The sequence below is a fragment of the Ostrea edulis genome, chromosome 2, assembly GCF_947568905.1.
Source record: "Ostrea edulis chromosome 2, xbOstEdul1.1, whole genome shotgun sequence".
Lineage (NCBI taxonomy): Eukaryota > Metazoa > Mollusca > Bivalvia > Ostreida > Ostreidae > Ostrea > Ostrea edulis.
The window spans coordinates 35,658,280-35,675,120 of NC_079165.1; the positions used below are offsets into that span (position 1 = coordinate 35,658,280).

General features: G+C 35.1%; 1 protein-coding gene across 1 annotated transcript; it reads right to left on the minus strand.

Annotated features, from left to right (window-relative positions):
- Window positions 1–4,787: 4,787 nt before the first annotated feature.
- On the minus strand, window positions 4,788–5,470 carry LOC125680671 (collectin-12-like). The gene has a single exon (XM_048920368.1). The coding sequence runs from the start codon at window positions 5,434–5,436 to the stop codon at window positions 4,843–4,845; it is 594 nt and encodes a 197-aa protein (XP_048776325.1). The 5' UTR covers window positions 5,437–5,470; the 3' UTR covers window positions 4,788–4,842.
- Window positions 5,471–16,841: the final 11,371 nt, after the last annotated feature.

Here is a 16,841-nt window from a genome sequence, read left to right on the forward strand (position 1 = left end):
CGCCGCTTCAAGACCCTTATTAACAAAATATATTACGACTAAGCTGAAAAAAATAATTCTATCTGATAATCAAATTCCGACCACAAGGTCAGAAGTATGTATTCAAGTTTTATAAACCATGGATGAACTTTACATATTAATTAAGAAAGTCTACAAGAGATGAAAAGTACGAAAAATACAATGTTTGTAAATTTTGATCTTAGTCGTAAGGTATGTAAATCTGTATTAGTACCTTTGTAATAGAGCAGGCCCACGAAAATATTTCACCCTTGATATATATGGTAGAAAAAGACCTGTAACTGCTCTTACATGGTACCCAATTTCGACGATTAAGAATATCTGAAAAGACATTTTATATTGTATTATGCGACTAATATCTAAATTGTCACTAAATTTTAAAAAACAATATACAAAGCATTTTCTGAGATATTTGAAAATCAATTTAAAACTTTGATGTAAATGATAAATATTTTTACTTGAAAATTTCATACTGCGCTCTCCATTATCTCACGTGTATATAGACCGCATATTCTCATAGCATAAAAACAATCCACTTCTGGATATTGTAAGTTCTTTCCAGACTCCACCCAACGAAGGAAGTGCTTTAACGATAAATTACGACTCCAAATAAAGACCATAACATTTTGAAGTAAACATAATTCTCAACTTCATATTTAAGTAAACAAGAAATTAATCATAGGTGATATCGTTTGCTATTGATAAGCTTTCCTAAGAAATTGGCTGCTTTAAATGTTCGCACACAAAGATCTATCAGTCGCGTGCTCTATAGAATTTCAGTTAATGGTAATATTCTGTTTACTTTGTTGATTATCAATAGTTATAAAGATCATGTTAATTGCACCTTCATGTGCTGCGCAGTTTGTGAGAAAAATCTTAAGAATGAAAAGATTTTCCTTTGACCAACCAAATTTTACACAGCTTAGGAAATAGTCATATAACTATGCTGTAAGTTTTCATTTATTTCCTCCCTAAGATTAATTATGTAGACAATAATTAAGTCTCTATGTACTGTCATTGGTGTACGTTAAACATCACCGACAAGAAGAGAATAAAAGTAACTAGAAACAAGAGACAGTTAAGGTTATGTCAGGTGCGCTGGCAGTTTCACGAAGTTTTGGTATTGTACACTTCTACGAATAATGCATGTTGAGTTCAATTTGCAAATCCCACTCTTCCGAATAATAAAAAGAAGTATATTATAGTGAAACAGTGACGTGTTTTATAGACTTTCACAACTTTTTCTTCAACAATTCTAAACTATGGTATGTATAACATCAATGAAAGAAGCATAGTTTTGAATTTGATACACGGGTTTTATAGAATGTAATCCATGGTAATCAGCGTATGGTCATGTTTTAAATCAAGGTGGGCTACTGACTAATAAGTTGATGTTACAAGTGTTCAGCAGCATCGTTTAAAGTCAGCATTTCGCAAATTCTATAGTTGTTATAATGATCTAGTCTGCCCATATAACCTATCAATGGGTCAAATGCTGTCTGACTGTACGGTCGTGATAACGATCTAATTTACCAATACAACCTGTCATTGGGTAAAATGCTGTCTGACATGTTTCATACCACTTGAGGCCTGATTTTTACTACAGGTTACTCCGTTTACCCAATCGAAAGATAAGACTCACGATGGATGTGGCCGGTCAACAGGGGGTACTTACTCCTCCTAGACACCTGATCAGTGTTTGACTCTTTCTCTTATTTTTTTTCTTGGTAGAAGTTACGATATTGACCACTGTTCGTCATTCTCACCTATCCATGGTATACAAGATGTAAAATATCTTTTAAGTTAATTATCATACTACTTACTTTAAGAATAAAAGGCAAAGATAACGAACAGTGATCAATCTCATAACTCCCACAATGTAAAACTTATACGGTACCAATTTTGATGCACCAGATGCGCATTTCGACAAATTATGTCTCATCAGTGATGCTCAACCGAAATGTTTGAAATCCGAAATAACAATGAAGTTTTAGAGCTATTATAGGCAAAAACAATGTGCCAAAAAGGTGGAGTCAAATTCGTTTAAGGATAAGAGCTATGCGTGAGGGAGATAATCCTTAATTTTGAAATGAATTTCTAAATTTTATAACAGCAACTAAATATACATCCGTATTTTCAAGCTAGTAACGAAGTACTTAGCTGCTGGGCTGTAGAGACACAAGGAATACAAAATAAAGAGTAGGACTGAAGAGTAACCATCCCCTGACGACCGCAATTTAATTAAAATTAGATCCTATCATCCACTTATTTACTATCACTACACATATGCGTAGCGATAGATGGGCGGATCATAGCAAATCAAGCTCTTGCATATCGAATAAGTTGAGAGATATGAACACCATATAAAGGTAATAATGGAATATTGCACCATAGATATGGGAATTTGACGATGAAGAAGCTGAAATCATCCCATTTGTCATAAAGCTGAGTTGTTAGTTTGCTGTCAACATCGTTTTTCAATAAAATATCTAAGTAGGAAGCAAATATGGAGGACTCCGTGGTGTCTTTTATTTCGAATTGACATGGATATAGCGAATTGACATATGAATGAAAATCATTATTATTAATAGATAAACCGTAGTCGATATATTAAATTTCGAGTAGAACTGGCCGCAAGAATTTTTTTCTTCTCATGCAAAAGCTTTTGAATAAACTCTGCTTCATACGAATATAAAAAACAGGTCAGTGAACAAAGGAGCACAATTCGTCCCCATAGGAATTACAACAGACTGTTGGAAGACCTGATCACCAAAGACCACGAAGATATTGTCAATGAGGAACTCTAGCATATTTTTTATTTCAACCTCAGAGTATTTATGCGTGGAATCAGAGTGGTGTTTAACAAAGTAAGTTTTTGGATGTATAAACACATGGATAAACACCAAAAAAAATTATTTTCGTTTAACATGTTTTGTGATGACACAGATATTGAAAGTAAGTAATAAGTCAAAAAATGTCCAATATGTGAGATATCGAATGGTTCGGGTCTGTTCTGTGAAGTTTGCGACTCAAAATATTTTACCGAAATTGGTTTGTACAGTATCTGACAGTGTCAAAGAAATCAGGCCACTGTTTATAATATAGCAGGGTTTTTTTCTGTTTGTCATTCATATAGTGCATTTTGTTTTCGATTATTGCGTTTGACGAGAAGCTAGAAACGACGTGTATTCATAATTTTACCCTTGAATTGTCGTACTCGACAAAAACCACTATTACATGTATAAACACATTCGCAATACTGAGTTTCCAATTTTGAAATTAAGAACGACTGTCTTTGGTCAACTATTCGGCATGACGGAATACAATTGCATTCGTAAAATTACTACATGTATCTAATTTTCAATACGGAGAGAGATCATTTATGTTACATAATGAACATTTAATTTTGAGTTCCAAGTGAATTCCTAATAATCAAGTTTTATTTACTGTATATGATAATGCACGCAATTCTTCAAAAATTGTATTAATTTGAATTAAAGTAATCGTTCATTCGTGCGCAACAATTCAAACGCATTATAAAAAGTCCTTCCTCTATGCAGATTGCTCTGCAATTATTTAATTGTGATTTCCCGCGCTGGCGCGGGGTTTCATCTAGTATTTTTAAAAGAAATCATATTTTCCTACCAATCTCTTAGTAAAAAGTTATATACACTTTCTCTTTATGAAAATACGAAATAAAATTAATAATTTACCGCACACATTTTTTTACAAACTAGATTTTTCTTATTTTTACAAAGGGCAGATAACTCTTTAAAAAGTCTCTAGTACAAAAAGCTCAGCTTCTAATCATTTACCAGTCGTGTGAATTTGATCTACTTCACTTTATCATTACTTAACAATAAACATTTATTTTGATCTAAATCATTCAAAATTGTGCATTATCCTTTCGTTATACATTGAATATCTACTTAATAAATAAGTTACCGGTAATACACACAAGAAATTATATCACTAGTATCCTCCAACACACAATGAAAATGAGAAAACGAGCAGTGGTCCGCTTCGTAGATACCATAAAGGATACAAAAGAGGGTAGGGTAAACACAGATCAGGTGTCTAGGAGAAGTAAGCATCCCTTGTCAACCGGTCACATTCACCGTGAGTCCTATATCTTATTCAGGTAAATGGAGTAATCCGTAGTCAAAATCAGTATGTAAAGAATGGCCTAATAATTGATATAAAACACGTTGTACAGCATTCGATGTAATGCTAGGTTTTATCTGCATATTAGATCTTTATAACGAACATAGAACATTAAAAATGTTAATTAAAACGAGACTGTTTAAACCCCTCTATTGTAAGATGACTTTATTTGCCAGTAGGCTGTCTCGATTAAAAAATTGTTCATACGCAGAACATGCTGTCGCATATCGAATCGGTTGAGAAACATGTAAATACCATATTCGCTAAATCTACATATTTTTACGTTTTATATTAATTTTCTTTGTCTTCAAAGAATGAATCAATTTACTCCCAGGGCCTCTTGGAGGCCAAGCTGCTTTATGACATAGATCGTACCGACAGATGGTTTTCCTTTTCTTATTGTAATAGTACATGTATCCCTCATTGAATTACATAAATCATGTTGGTAATTCAATTTTTATATGAAATAGGGTAATTCAACAAGGTATTGGTATAGATGTAAGTATTAACTTTATAAGCACTACAATGAGATAAAATCAAGGTTTTAAGCCTTCTTCTTCTTCTTCTTCAATTCACTACACATAATTATGAAACGGGAAAAGGTGTAAATGTCTCTTCTTTTATTTTATGTATTATTACATTACACAGATCATTCGATGACTAATATTTGCAAATGAAAGATGACTTAATAGAGCAAGAGGCGTCATGCCAGCCACCGATGTAGTAAACAGCGCAATGTTCGTGATTCTTTTGTGGTTGACCTCTCGCCCAGTTTGTAAACTTCATGGTTCTCCCTGAAGAAAACCACTTCCACTCACCATGTTTAGCTAAATCAGTACCAGAGATCCATACATGTTTTTCCTTAAATCCCTTAATCCAGGCATCCTCATTGGTATTCTCAATGTTCACCAATGATGACTGTTGTGTACGACAGAACATTTCCGCCTCGAAGAAGTTTAGTTTAGTAGTTATGAGTTTGTAGCAATGTTCGTTAAACTTTTTCCACCCATCCCTACATTTGTGTTCATCTTTTTGTTTCCCTCCTCTGCAATCATCGAAAGAACACCCATTATTCGAACACCGAGTCTCAAATGTCGCGCTCTTGACCAAATTGGCTTTTCTCTGGATCGACTTGAAGAGTTGAAAATGAAGTTTTCCAATTTTTGATATCAAGATTTCGTCTTGTTTTTCTCCCAGTGTTGTACAGAGTACTAGTGTGAAGACAGCAAACCAACACAAACCCATTTCATCCATCTAACAGGTAGCAACTTTAGAATTGTTTTGTGTTGAATGTAGCAACCAAACTGTACTAAGCATATATATACTGCTACAGATGCTACCCGAGTTGCTCTAATGTTTTGTTTGCGTGATGTTCTAGATTGAAATTTTGCACGCTTGATACCTGATACATGCAATTAGTAGGATTGTGTATAATGGTGAAAACAACTATATCACTGGGATGTGATTTTGCGGAATGTACTTACCCCCCGTGTGTCTTTTATGATAATTATAATAACAATTAAATTTATATAGCGCCTTATATAAAACAAATTACTCTAATGCGATTTACACGGGTAAGATTGATTGATTGATTGAATGTTGTTTAACGTCACTCTTGAGAATATTTCACTCATATGGAGACGTCAACACTGCCGATGAAGGACTGCAAAATTTAGGACTACTCTCGATGCTTATGGCCTTTGAGCAGGGAGGGATCTTCATCGTGCCATACCTGCTGTGACACGGGACCTCAGTTTTTGCGGTCTCAGTCGAAAGGCCGCACCATTTAGTCGTCTCTTACGACAAGCAAGGGGGTACTGAGGACCTATTCTAACCTGGATTCACAAGGGAATGGAAGGGTAAGAAGAGGATTAAAACAATAAAACACAATAAAGTGTACCCGGTAATCAAAGGACATTGTAGCATAAGATTTTATATCTGTAAAATTACCAAAATAAAACACTATATAAAAAAGATTAATAACTAAAGGTGGTTTTGGTGGGGTTTTTTTTTATGTCAATCACTATGCAATAGTATTAGAAATCAACGACATAAAACATTATGAAAATTTAGAAATTTGCATTAAAACGGTCATTGACAAAGACTTGTACTGTGTAAGAAGCTTAGAAGTCAGGAAAAGCAATTTTTTTTTTTAAAAAGTGGGTTTTTAGCAGGGTTTTTTTTTTAAAATGCTAATGTTTTTGGCAGCTTTAACATGTTATGGAAGGTCATTCTACAAACTGGCTGCAGCCCAACTAAACGTGCGATCTCCAAAAGACTTTGCAAGAATTTTTGGCACAGTGAGTCTCAGTGATGTTTTTTCAGCCCTTTGTGGTCGAGATGGGGAATGCACGTAAATGAGTTCTTGTAGATATTCGGAAACGCGCAGAAAGTAAACACCAACATTTTGTATTGTGGACAATGCAGCTGCGCTAAGACTGGGGAAATATGATTCCGTGTCGTTGTCCTCGACACAAGCCTGGCTGCGGTGTTCTGTACCTTTTGTAAGCGGTCCAAGGTGGTCTTGTTGATTACAAATAGAAGATAGTTCGCATAATCAAGTTTTGATGTAACGAGTGCATTGACAACAGTCTTACACGCTTCTGTAGTTATGAAATGGCGAATTCGACCAATATTGTCAATATGAAAGTTGCATAATTTTACCATAGATGACGCATGGTTCTCAAAAGTGAGATAGGGATCGAAATGCACACAATGATTTTCGACACACGATGCAGCAGATATGTTGTTTTCTTCAACTTTAAGGTGGTGTAATCAAATTTTTGCTGCATTATGTTTTGAAGAGAAAATGATCGCCAAGCATAGGCCTACATTTTTCAGCCCTTCACCGGTAATGAGTGACAGATTCTCGAGAGGGACGTTAAACAATATATAATCAATCAATTAGACACCGTGAAGGTGCAACAAGGTACACAATCTGAGAACTGGATGTTATCGGTTTCAAACGATCAAATTGATAATAACTGCTTCTCGTGGTTCTCTATTACAAAATTATGGCCTTGAGAACTACTATACAGCTATTGCTATTTCTAATTTTTGATGGAATGAAAAATATTTTCCCAAATGACCTTCATTCAGGGTCATCACACATTACATTGTCATATAAGCGACCTAAACATGAGCTCGATTACATTGTTATAAGATATATGAGGGCTGTTCGATATGTAATGTGTTTTGTACCACAGCGCGATAACGCTTTGCACGATTTCATAGATGATGATACTCGTGAATAGCTCTATTCAATACCTTTCCAACGTTATAAACACAAGCATTCAACTCCACATAGTTTTAAAGATATAGTCATTTCAATAGAGCCAGTCGTTGACCACTGTTGTAAAAATGGTTGGGAAACGGGTTGAGAATATTCAACAAATTAGAGCTTATATAAAAGTTCGCACAAAACTCGGTCATTCGGTAATGCTGATTTTTTACTGAATTAGGGGAAGTTTATGGGTCCGATAAGGTACATGTGCATCTTATGAGACAGTTCGTAGGTGGAGAAAGAAATTTCTGACTGGCACAGAGTCCGTCAAAGATGCAGCAAACTCTGGCGTAGTTTGAAGTGTATTTTAAAAGTACGAAAGATTTTTGCCAGATGGACAGATATTGACAGATGGCCAAAATGGGTACGAGTACAAACCGCTAAGCAATTGCTCAAAATGTTTCCTAAATTCAATTAAAGACAATTTGCAAACATTGTTACTGGTGACGAAACATAGGTTCACTATTTCGAACCAGTAAGAAAATTGGAAACAAAATATGGCTACTTAAACACAGTACAAGGTCTGTAGTTGCCAAAAGAACTATAAGCACAAATAAGGTTCTTTATTGCAAATTCTTCTTATATGATGGTATTACCGTGCAAATTTCGGTGACGAAGGGCAAAAGTGTTACAGGTCGGTATTACCGAGATGTTGTACTAAAAAAGCTCAAGAAATATTATCATAAACGACGCCCTGTGTCAGGATTTAGGCATGAAAATTGTTTGTCTACTTCATGATAATACTACATCACATACATCTGAGCTTGTGAACACCCACCATACACTCCAGATCTAGCCCCATGCGACTTTTTCCTTTTTCCAAAACTTAAAAAGTTCTTATCTGGTCGTCGTTACAAGTCCCGACAAACCCTTGGCTCAGCCATCAGTCAGTCCCTCAGAGGTCTACCTAAATCAGCGTACCGTGACGAAATGGATTCAGAGATTAAAATCATGTTTCAAACCGCGAAGAATACTTTAAAGGGATGTGATGTTCATTTTACTATTTGAGTCGAACGTTTTTTAGATATCGTACAATATACATTACATATCGAACCACCCTCGTATAACCGCTTAACATCTTTTTAAAGCGCAAAGCATAGTTTCAGCACTTTCTTGTCACCAATTGGACTTCTGCTTTTGTTTCCAATTTGCGGATAACCTCCACTTATGAGTTAACTCTGAAAAGCAAGTCTACCTGTCCGCTATCTGCCGACGAGATATTAGATCGGGAACAAATCTAGCCTAATGTCTTACTGGATTAAAAGTCAATTCAGACTTAAATCTGTTGCCGTTTGCGTGTGTGTGGAACGAACTATATCCAATCTTATAGAAACCCGGACTCAAAGGAACCCCTGTGTCCGCATAAACGTACCTAATCTAGTACGTATCTCTCCTTTTCATTAAGACTGTAATGGATTGCACATTTATAACAGCTGGTAAAAAAAAAACCCCACATGTAATAGCATTGTACCTTGTTAATGTTGCCAAAATAAAGTCATATATTTCAAGTCACTGCCAGAATTCACATTCTTAGAGCTATTCGGTTGGTTTACCATTGGCCTTGGTTTATATTAGTTAGTTATTTTAACTACGGGTAATAATCTTTGTTCAAGATTATGACACAGTATCTAAGCAAGTCAACTTCGTGCCTTGTACGTGATACTAAGTTTATCACAGTGGGCTCTACTAAACATTTCATCATCGAATTTCTTTCGTCCTTGACATCATTTGATAGCTATAAAAGTTTTACTTTTATGTCTTTAATCTATTTGACGATCTGAGTGATATCGGCCCTGTTCTACTTTGTGATGATTTTGATATGGATATCAAAATAACCTAGCAGCTCAAAGACAAAACGTTTCATTGATTATTCTATATAGAGAATTTTTAGATGTTTTTAAACCGAAGGTATATTCGAATTCCACAGTAAAGACACTAAAAATCAAAATTTTGCAGGATTAAACCATTGTTTCCGATGAAAGGTTTACATTTGAAGTCAAGCATAAAATATCAAAGGCTTCGACCACGATGTATTTGATCATTTCCAGTTATTCTTAAAACTCAATGTAACGAAATGTTTAACTTTCTTCTACCCAATGCATCAATAAACGTCTCAAAATGGACGATTACAGATTCAAAGAACTTACAAGTATACGAATATCATCAGCACATATCGAAGTGAGACTGGTCCCGTTTTATGACATTGGCCAACACTTTATGCATACTGTGGAATCATTAGGATTCGTGGTGGCTCAATTTTCGTGGAATTCGTGGGTACCCTTCACCCACGAATTTACATCCTCAACGAATAAAGAAAACTTTTTTTTTTTGGCTTGAGTTATCTTTCTTACAAATATATAAATCCACGAAATTACGTCCCCACGAACCCGTATAAATTCAGCAATCCACGAAAATTGGCCCCCACGAATTTAAATTATTCTTCAGTATACTAGGAACACCATTATCTGCTCCATACGGAAATGTTCAACAATTCCTTAATAAACGCAACTGGAAAGCATAAACGATCATCATCACGCTCACTCTACAACATGGGATGCACACGGGGTGAAATCAAGTACCTAAGAGGAGTAAGTTTACTGGTCATACCTGTCGTGAGCCCTATATCTTGATCAGGTTAACGGAGTAATCTGTAATTAAAATCCAATTGTCAAAATGGCCTAACAATTGAAATGAATAACCTTAGACAGCGTTCAACCTAATGACAGGTTGTATTTGTAAATTAGATCATTATAACGACCATAGAATTAGCGAAATGCTAGCTTTAAACGAGACTATTGAAACCCCTTTAACATCACCTTAATTGTCTATAGCCTACCTCGATTTTTTTTTAAAAGCTTATCATACGCAAAGCATGCTGGTGCGTATCGAAACATCGTATGCAGGTGACATAGATGTAGGAAGTTGACGATGGAGAAGCTGAAATCTGTCATAAAGTTGAGTTGTTAGTTTGTCGTTAACACCTATTCTCAATAAAATATTCAGGTATAAAGCGATGTGGAAGACTATATGGTGTCTTTAATTTCGAGTTCATTGGGATATCGAATCGACATATAAGTAAAAATGAATAGTATTAATAGAGAAAAAGTCATTAATATATTCATTTTCATATATATTGAGTTGAAGCCACAGCAATATATCTATTTTTTCCTCATGTAGAAACTTTTGAATAAAGTCTGCCTCGCAAGAATACAGTTCAGCTAATAAAGTAGCACAATTTGTGTCCATGGGAATTCAAATAGACTGTTAGAAGACCAAATCACCAAAGACTATATTTCGTAAGTTTTCATTTCAATAAGTATCTTTTGTGACTTCAAAATTCAATTACGGGGATTAATAGTAAATAAGGGAGACCAAAGGAAACATGGCGGCGATCAGTAGAGAAAGAGATGAAGGAGTGTGGATGGACTTGGGGCCGGATTCAGAACATGGCAGCAGACAGACAGAGATGGCGATCCTCAGTGAAGGTCTTATGTGCTTCCTAGCACGAAGAGGATTAAGTAAGTAAGTAATAGTATATGATAAAATATAACCATATCATTTATGTGGTTAATCAGTGAATCCAACCGAAATATTGGACGAAGAACTTACGCGCATTGATACAGTTAAAAGTCCAGTTCTTCGATGTACACCGCAATGATAAATACGAGATATATTTTAGATGACATAACCTAAAAGCATCATGACCTGCGATTTTCAATGCCTAAGTGTGCCATGATAACTTGCAAGAAGGAAACATATAGGCTATATGTACATGTACTACTCCATACTGATCGAACAAGTACTCGTATATCAAACCACATTCTACTTTCGGTTTAGCTATGTAAATATTTGTGAAACTTGTCTAAACCTTGGCGTGTCGCAAATTTGTTTTCTTTGTTTTGTTTTTCTCACACACCTTGCATCACATGAAGGTGTGATTCACAGGATCGTTATAACTTCTGATAAGGAAGAAAGTAAACCGTTAACTTGATAATGCTCGCGACCGACAGATCATTAATATTTCTTAGAAAAGCTTATCAATGACAAACGACATTGATGAAATTCTTGTTTACTTGAATATCAAGTTAAAATTTATGTGCTATATTCTTGTTTACTTCAAAATGCTAATAGATGCACTTTATTTGGAGTCGTAATTAATCGTTAAAGCACTTCCGTCATTGGGTGGAGTCTGGAAAGGACATTCAATAGTTAGGTTAGAGTACCCAGACCTCGACTATCAGAATTTCAGTTACAACTGCAAACCTATTCCGTGTATTTCTTGCAGACCTTTTTCGATTTAAAGATAATATTATCAGATAATGGTTGTAAGATGAATTTGTACACTGTATTGCAAATTATATGATTCGCGTACACGTGAAATAACAGAGTGCTCAGTGTCTCCAGGCTACAGGAGATTTCGAGAAAAATATTTATTGCACAGGTCAAACTTTCAAATTTTTCTTGGATGTCTCAGGAATTACTTAAAATTTATTGAAACAAAAATGGTGACAATTTAGATGAGTTATATGCAAATCGAAGACTGCAGAATATAGTTTTCTTCCTCTCATCATTTACTGGGTTTGGGTATAATTATTTATCGTACACGTACGTATTTAGTTGGCGAGGAGGTATTTTCATATCAGAATATGCTTTGAAATTCCAAACCCCGTGCTTGATTTTGCCAGCTACTTCAACTTTGCAATATAAAATAGACATAAACTTTCATCCTTTTAAGTAGGTGGTTATTTAACCAGGTTGAAGCTAGCTACCACTATCCAACAGCCAATAAGCACGTAGAAGGTAGCAGCCACTAAGGAAAATCATCAAAGGACTGTCCTTTGATGATTTTCCTTAGTGGCTGCTAGCTTCTACGTGCTTATTGGCTGCTGGTTAGTGGCTGCTAGCTTCAGCCTGATGGTTATTTACTACATGTATATAGGAATATTCAATTCAAGATAGAATACATGTAAACCTGACAATGAGTTTGTACGTTCTTTTGGAGAAAACTGATAACATACGCTTATTGTTTTCAAAAAAGAACTTCGGGTTTACATTAACGAAATAATTATCAAGGGTAATATAGGAATAGGAGTATATAACAAGGAAGGATTTGAGTATCTCAATATTCAATAAATTTTTACGCTTAACGAAAGTCAGCTACTTATACGGACCTGTGGAAGGTACATTGAAATTTCAAGTTTTTCGTAAAAATGTTAAGGAGCTGTGTATTTCTATTCGATATATGATAAATTCAGGTCTATATATATGATAAATTCATACCTATACATAATAATTTAAAATTAAATTATAACAAAGAGTGATTTGGGTATATTTGTGTGCAATCAATTTTCAGATCGTTTTAAAGGAAGGTACCCTAAAATATCAAGTTTTTAGTGAAAACTTTAAAAGGAGCTGGGTATTTTAATTGAATATGTGATCGATTTACGCATATGAAAAGGGGGGCTTTGGGTATCTCAATATGCAATAAAGTTTTAGATATCATGCTTAAGCAGGTCGGCTTCTTTTACATTCCAATGAAAGGTATCCTGTATTTTCTAATTTCTCGTCAAAACTTTAAGGATCTGCGTTCTTATGACTAAATCTTTCCTCCACATGAAAATATTAACAGTTGCGACGGAGGAACGTCAAACGTACTGTGCCATAAAACATGCCAGAAGATGTGTATACATATCAAATGTGGATTCTCAAAACCTTTTAGTAAATTTGAAATCGCAAACCTGTTCTCAAATCAACATCAAAACGTATGACCTTTCAACACTTTTTGACACCATAGACAGTTGCTGTTATCCAAAGAATTACTTAAAATTTGCTAAACACCATTCTGATTCCACGCACAAACACTCTGAAGTTGAAATAAAAAACATGCAAGAGTTCCTCATTGACAATATCTTCATAGTCTTTGGTGATCAAGTCTTCCAACGGTCTGTTGGAATTACCATTGGGACGAATTGTGCTTCTTCGTTAGCTGACCTGTGTTTATATTCTTATGAAGCAAGGTTTATTCAAAAGCTTCTACATGAGAAGAAAAAATGTCGTTGCTGTGGCTTTCAACTCGACATTTAGATACATCGACGAAATTTTGTCTGTTGACAATAATCATTTCATTCACATGTCGAATCGATATATTCCTGTGATCTTCAACTACAAGACACCACAGAGTCCTATGAACTTGAACTACAAGACACCACAGAGTACTCCAAATCTGTACTTAAATATTTTATTGAAAATGGATATTAACGGCAAACTAATATCTCAATTTTATGACAAACGGGATGATTTCAGCTTCTACATCGTCAATTTCCCATATTCATGTAGTAATATTCCATTATCACCCGCATATGGTGTTTAAATCTCTCAATTGATTCGATACGCAAGAGCTTGCTCTGCGTATGATCAGTTTTTAAATCGAAGCAATCTACTGACCTACAAGTTGATGGTGCAGAGGTTTCAACAGTCTCGTTTAAAGTAAGCATTTCGCAAATTCTATGGTCGTTATAACGATCTAGTTTGCCAATAAAACCTATCATAGTGTCAAATGCTGTCTGGCGTGTTTGATACCGATTGTTAGGTCATTCTTGGCACACTGATTTAGACTACGGATAACTTCGTTTACCTGATCAAGATATAGGGCTCACGGCGGGTGTGACAGGGGATGCTTACACCTCCTAGACACCTGATCCCACTTCTGGTGTGTCCAGGGGTCCGTGTTTGCCCAACTCTCTATTTTGTATTGCTTATAGGAGTTATGAGATTGATCACTGTTCGTTATCTTCACCTTTCATCTTATACAAATACGCAGCTTCTTAAGGTTTCAAGAGAAACTTGAAATTTCAGGATACCTTCCATCGAATGGTATAAGTAGCTGATTTTCTCAAGAGTCATATCCGAAATGTGGAGAGAGAGATACAAAATGTACCCTAGTCACTCTTTCATGCGTATAGCCCTTAATGATATATATAATACATACACGCAGCTCCTTAAAGGGATTGTTTCACAATTTCCCATAAAACCTTGTTTTTCACTTTTAATGATCAAAATCCACTGTCTAATGTGATTCACAAAACATTGAGGTTATGCATTTTCACAGAAGCTCAATTTAGAGAATTTATTATTTGTTTTTTAAACAACGATTGCGGTATATTATTGTTTACGAAGTTTTCAAAATAAATGAATATCGATCTCCGTTTATTATATCTATCACATTTCAAGTATTCTTTTATAGGTAAAATGTGTCATCTAAAGGTCAAATTTCTGACTGTGCAAAATTAAGATGCTTTATATCACAAAGTTAACATCTCACTAGTTTATTTGTAAACATGAAAAGACTCGAGTCTTTGTATACATAACAAAGAGTTGAGGCTAAACTATTACTTTTGTTTTTGCATTCAGGAGGTCAAACTTTGGCTGTCAACATTAAATGAGTGATACTTTTAATGTTTAACGTCAAAAATGAAAAATATTTTTTTCAAAACTCGTGAACCAGTCCATTTAAGGTTTTCACGAAAGGCTTGACATTTAAGGGTACATTCCTTGCAATGGTATAAGTTGCTGATCTCCTTAATTGTGATATCTAAAAATTTATTTCATTTTGAGATACACAAATCATTCGTCATGTGTATTGCCCTGGATCAATGATATATCTAATACAAACACGCATCGTCTTAAGGTTTTCATGCCAACTTGAAATTTCACTGTGCTTTCATTCAAACAGTATTAAAATTACTCCTTGTCATGAAAAGGTGAAGATAACAAACACTGGTGATCAATTCCATAACTCCCACAAGGAATACAAAATCAAGAATTCGACAAACTCGGACCCCCTGGATATACGAGGTGAGATCAGGCCTGGAGGTTATAATTTTTTTTTATCGTACTCATACTCAAACTCAGCCATTTTTGTTTTGGGTATAACTCTGAGCAAGCTTCGAAACATACTCGAAAAATCTTGAGCATGTACTCCATTTGAGTGTGAGAATGATTTCATAAAATCTTTATAACCTTCACTTTTGAGTATGAGTACGATTCAGAGAACATAGTTTGAGTCTGAGTGAGAATGTGCTCAAAAAGTTTTATAACCTCCAGGCCAGGTGTTTAGGGAGAGTAAGCATCCCCTGTAGATCGGTCACACCTGCCGTGCAGCCCTATATCTTAATCAGGTAAACGGAGTAATCCGTAGTCAAAATCGGTGTATTAAGAACAGCCTAATAATTGGTATGAAACACGTCAGACAGCATTTTACCCAACCACAGGTTGTAACGACCATAGAATTTGCAAAATGCTGAATTCAAACGAAACTATTGAAACTTCTGTAACATTAAATCATTTGTCAGTATCCTGTTTCTATTTACAAATTGATCAAACGCAGAACATGCTCTCGCGTATCGAATCAGTTGAGAGAGATAAACGCCATATGCAGGTGACAATGGAATAATGCTACATAATTATGGGAAATTGACGATGGGGAAGCTAAAGTAATCCCATTTGGCCTACAGATGAGTTGTCTGTTTGCCGTTCACATCTATGTTCAATAGAATATCCAATATGAAGCAGATATGGAAGAGTCTGTGGTGTCTTTTATTTCGAGTTCACTAGGATATATCGAATCAACGTATGAATGAAAATGATTTTTTTTTTTTTTTTGATAAATAAAACGTCGTCGATGTATTTAAATGCCGAAATGAAGGCCACAGCAAGAGATTGTTTTCTCATGTAGAAGCTTTTCAATAAATTTTGCGTAATAGAATATAAAAACAAGAGGTCGGCTAATAAAAAGGAGCAAAATTCGTGCCCAAGGGAATTCCAATGGACTGTTGGAAGATTTCATCAACAAAGACCACGTAGATATTGTCAATGAGGGACTCTAGCATCTTTCTAATATCAACTCCAGAGTACTTGTGCGTAGAATAAAAGTAGTGTTTAACAAAGTATTTCAATATTTCTGTGTTCCATTTTAATAATAAAAAAAGCGCTGTCTATGATGCCAAAAATCGAAGTATTTAATTTCTCCTAAGGAATGGTCTTATAAAGTATTTTTAAAAAGTTATACGTTTTGATGCCGTAGAGTTTGGGAAAGTTTTGTGATTTCAAATGTATTAAAAGTTTGAAATTTTTAGAATCCACATTTTATTCACACCACTTCTCGCATATGTTGTGGTACAGTACGTCTGAAGTTTCTCCTTCAAAGTAGTTAATGAAGTTGAGGAACAAAGACAGTGTCTACGCAAAACATTTACTGCAGTGATCCAGAAATGTATCTCAAGGGTTTTTTTTTGGGGGGTGGGGGGGGGGGTGGAATTCAGTATATGGCAACTCATATTCACTTGTCCCATTGACAGGTATATTGAATATGTTTAAA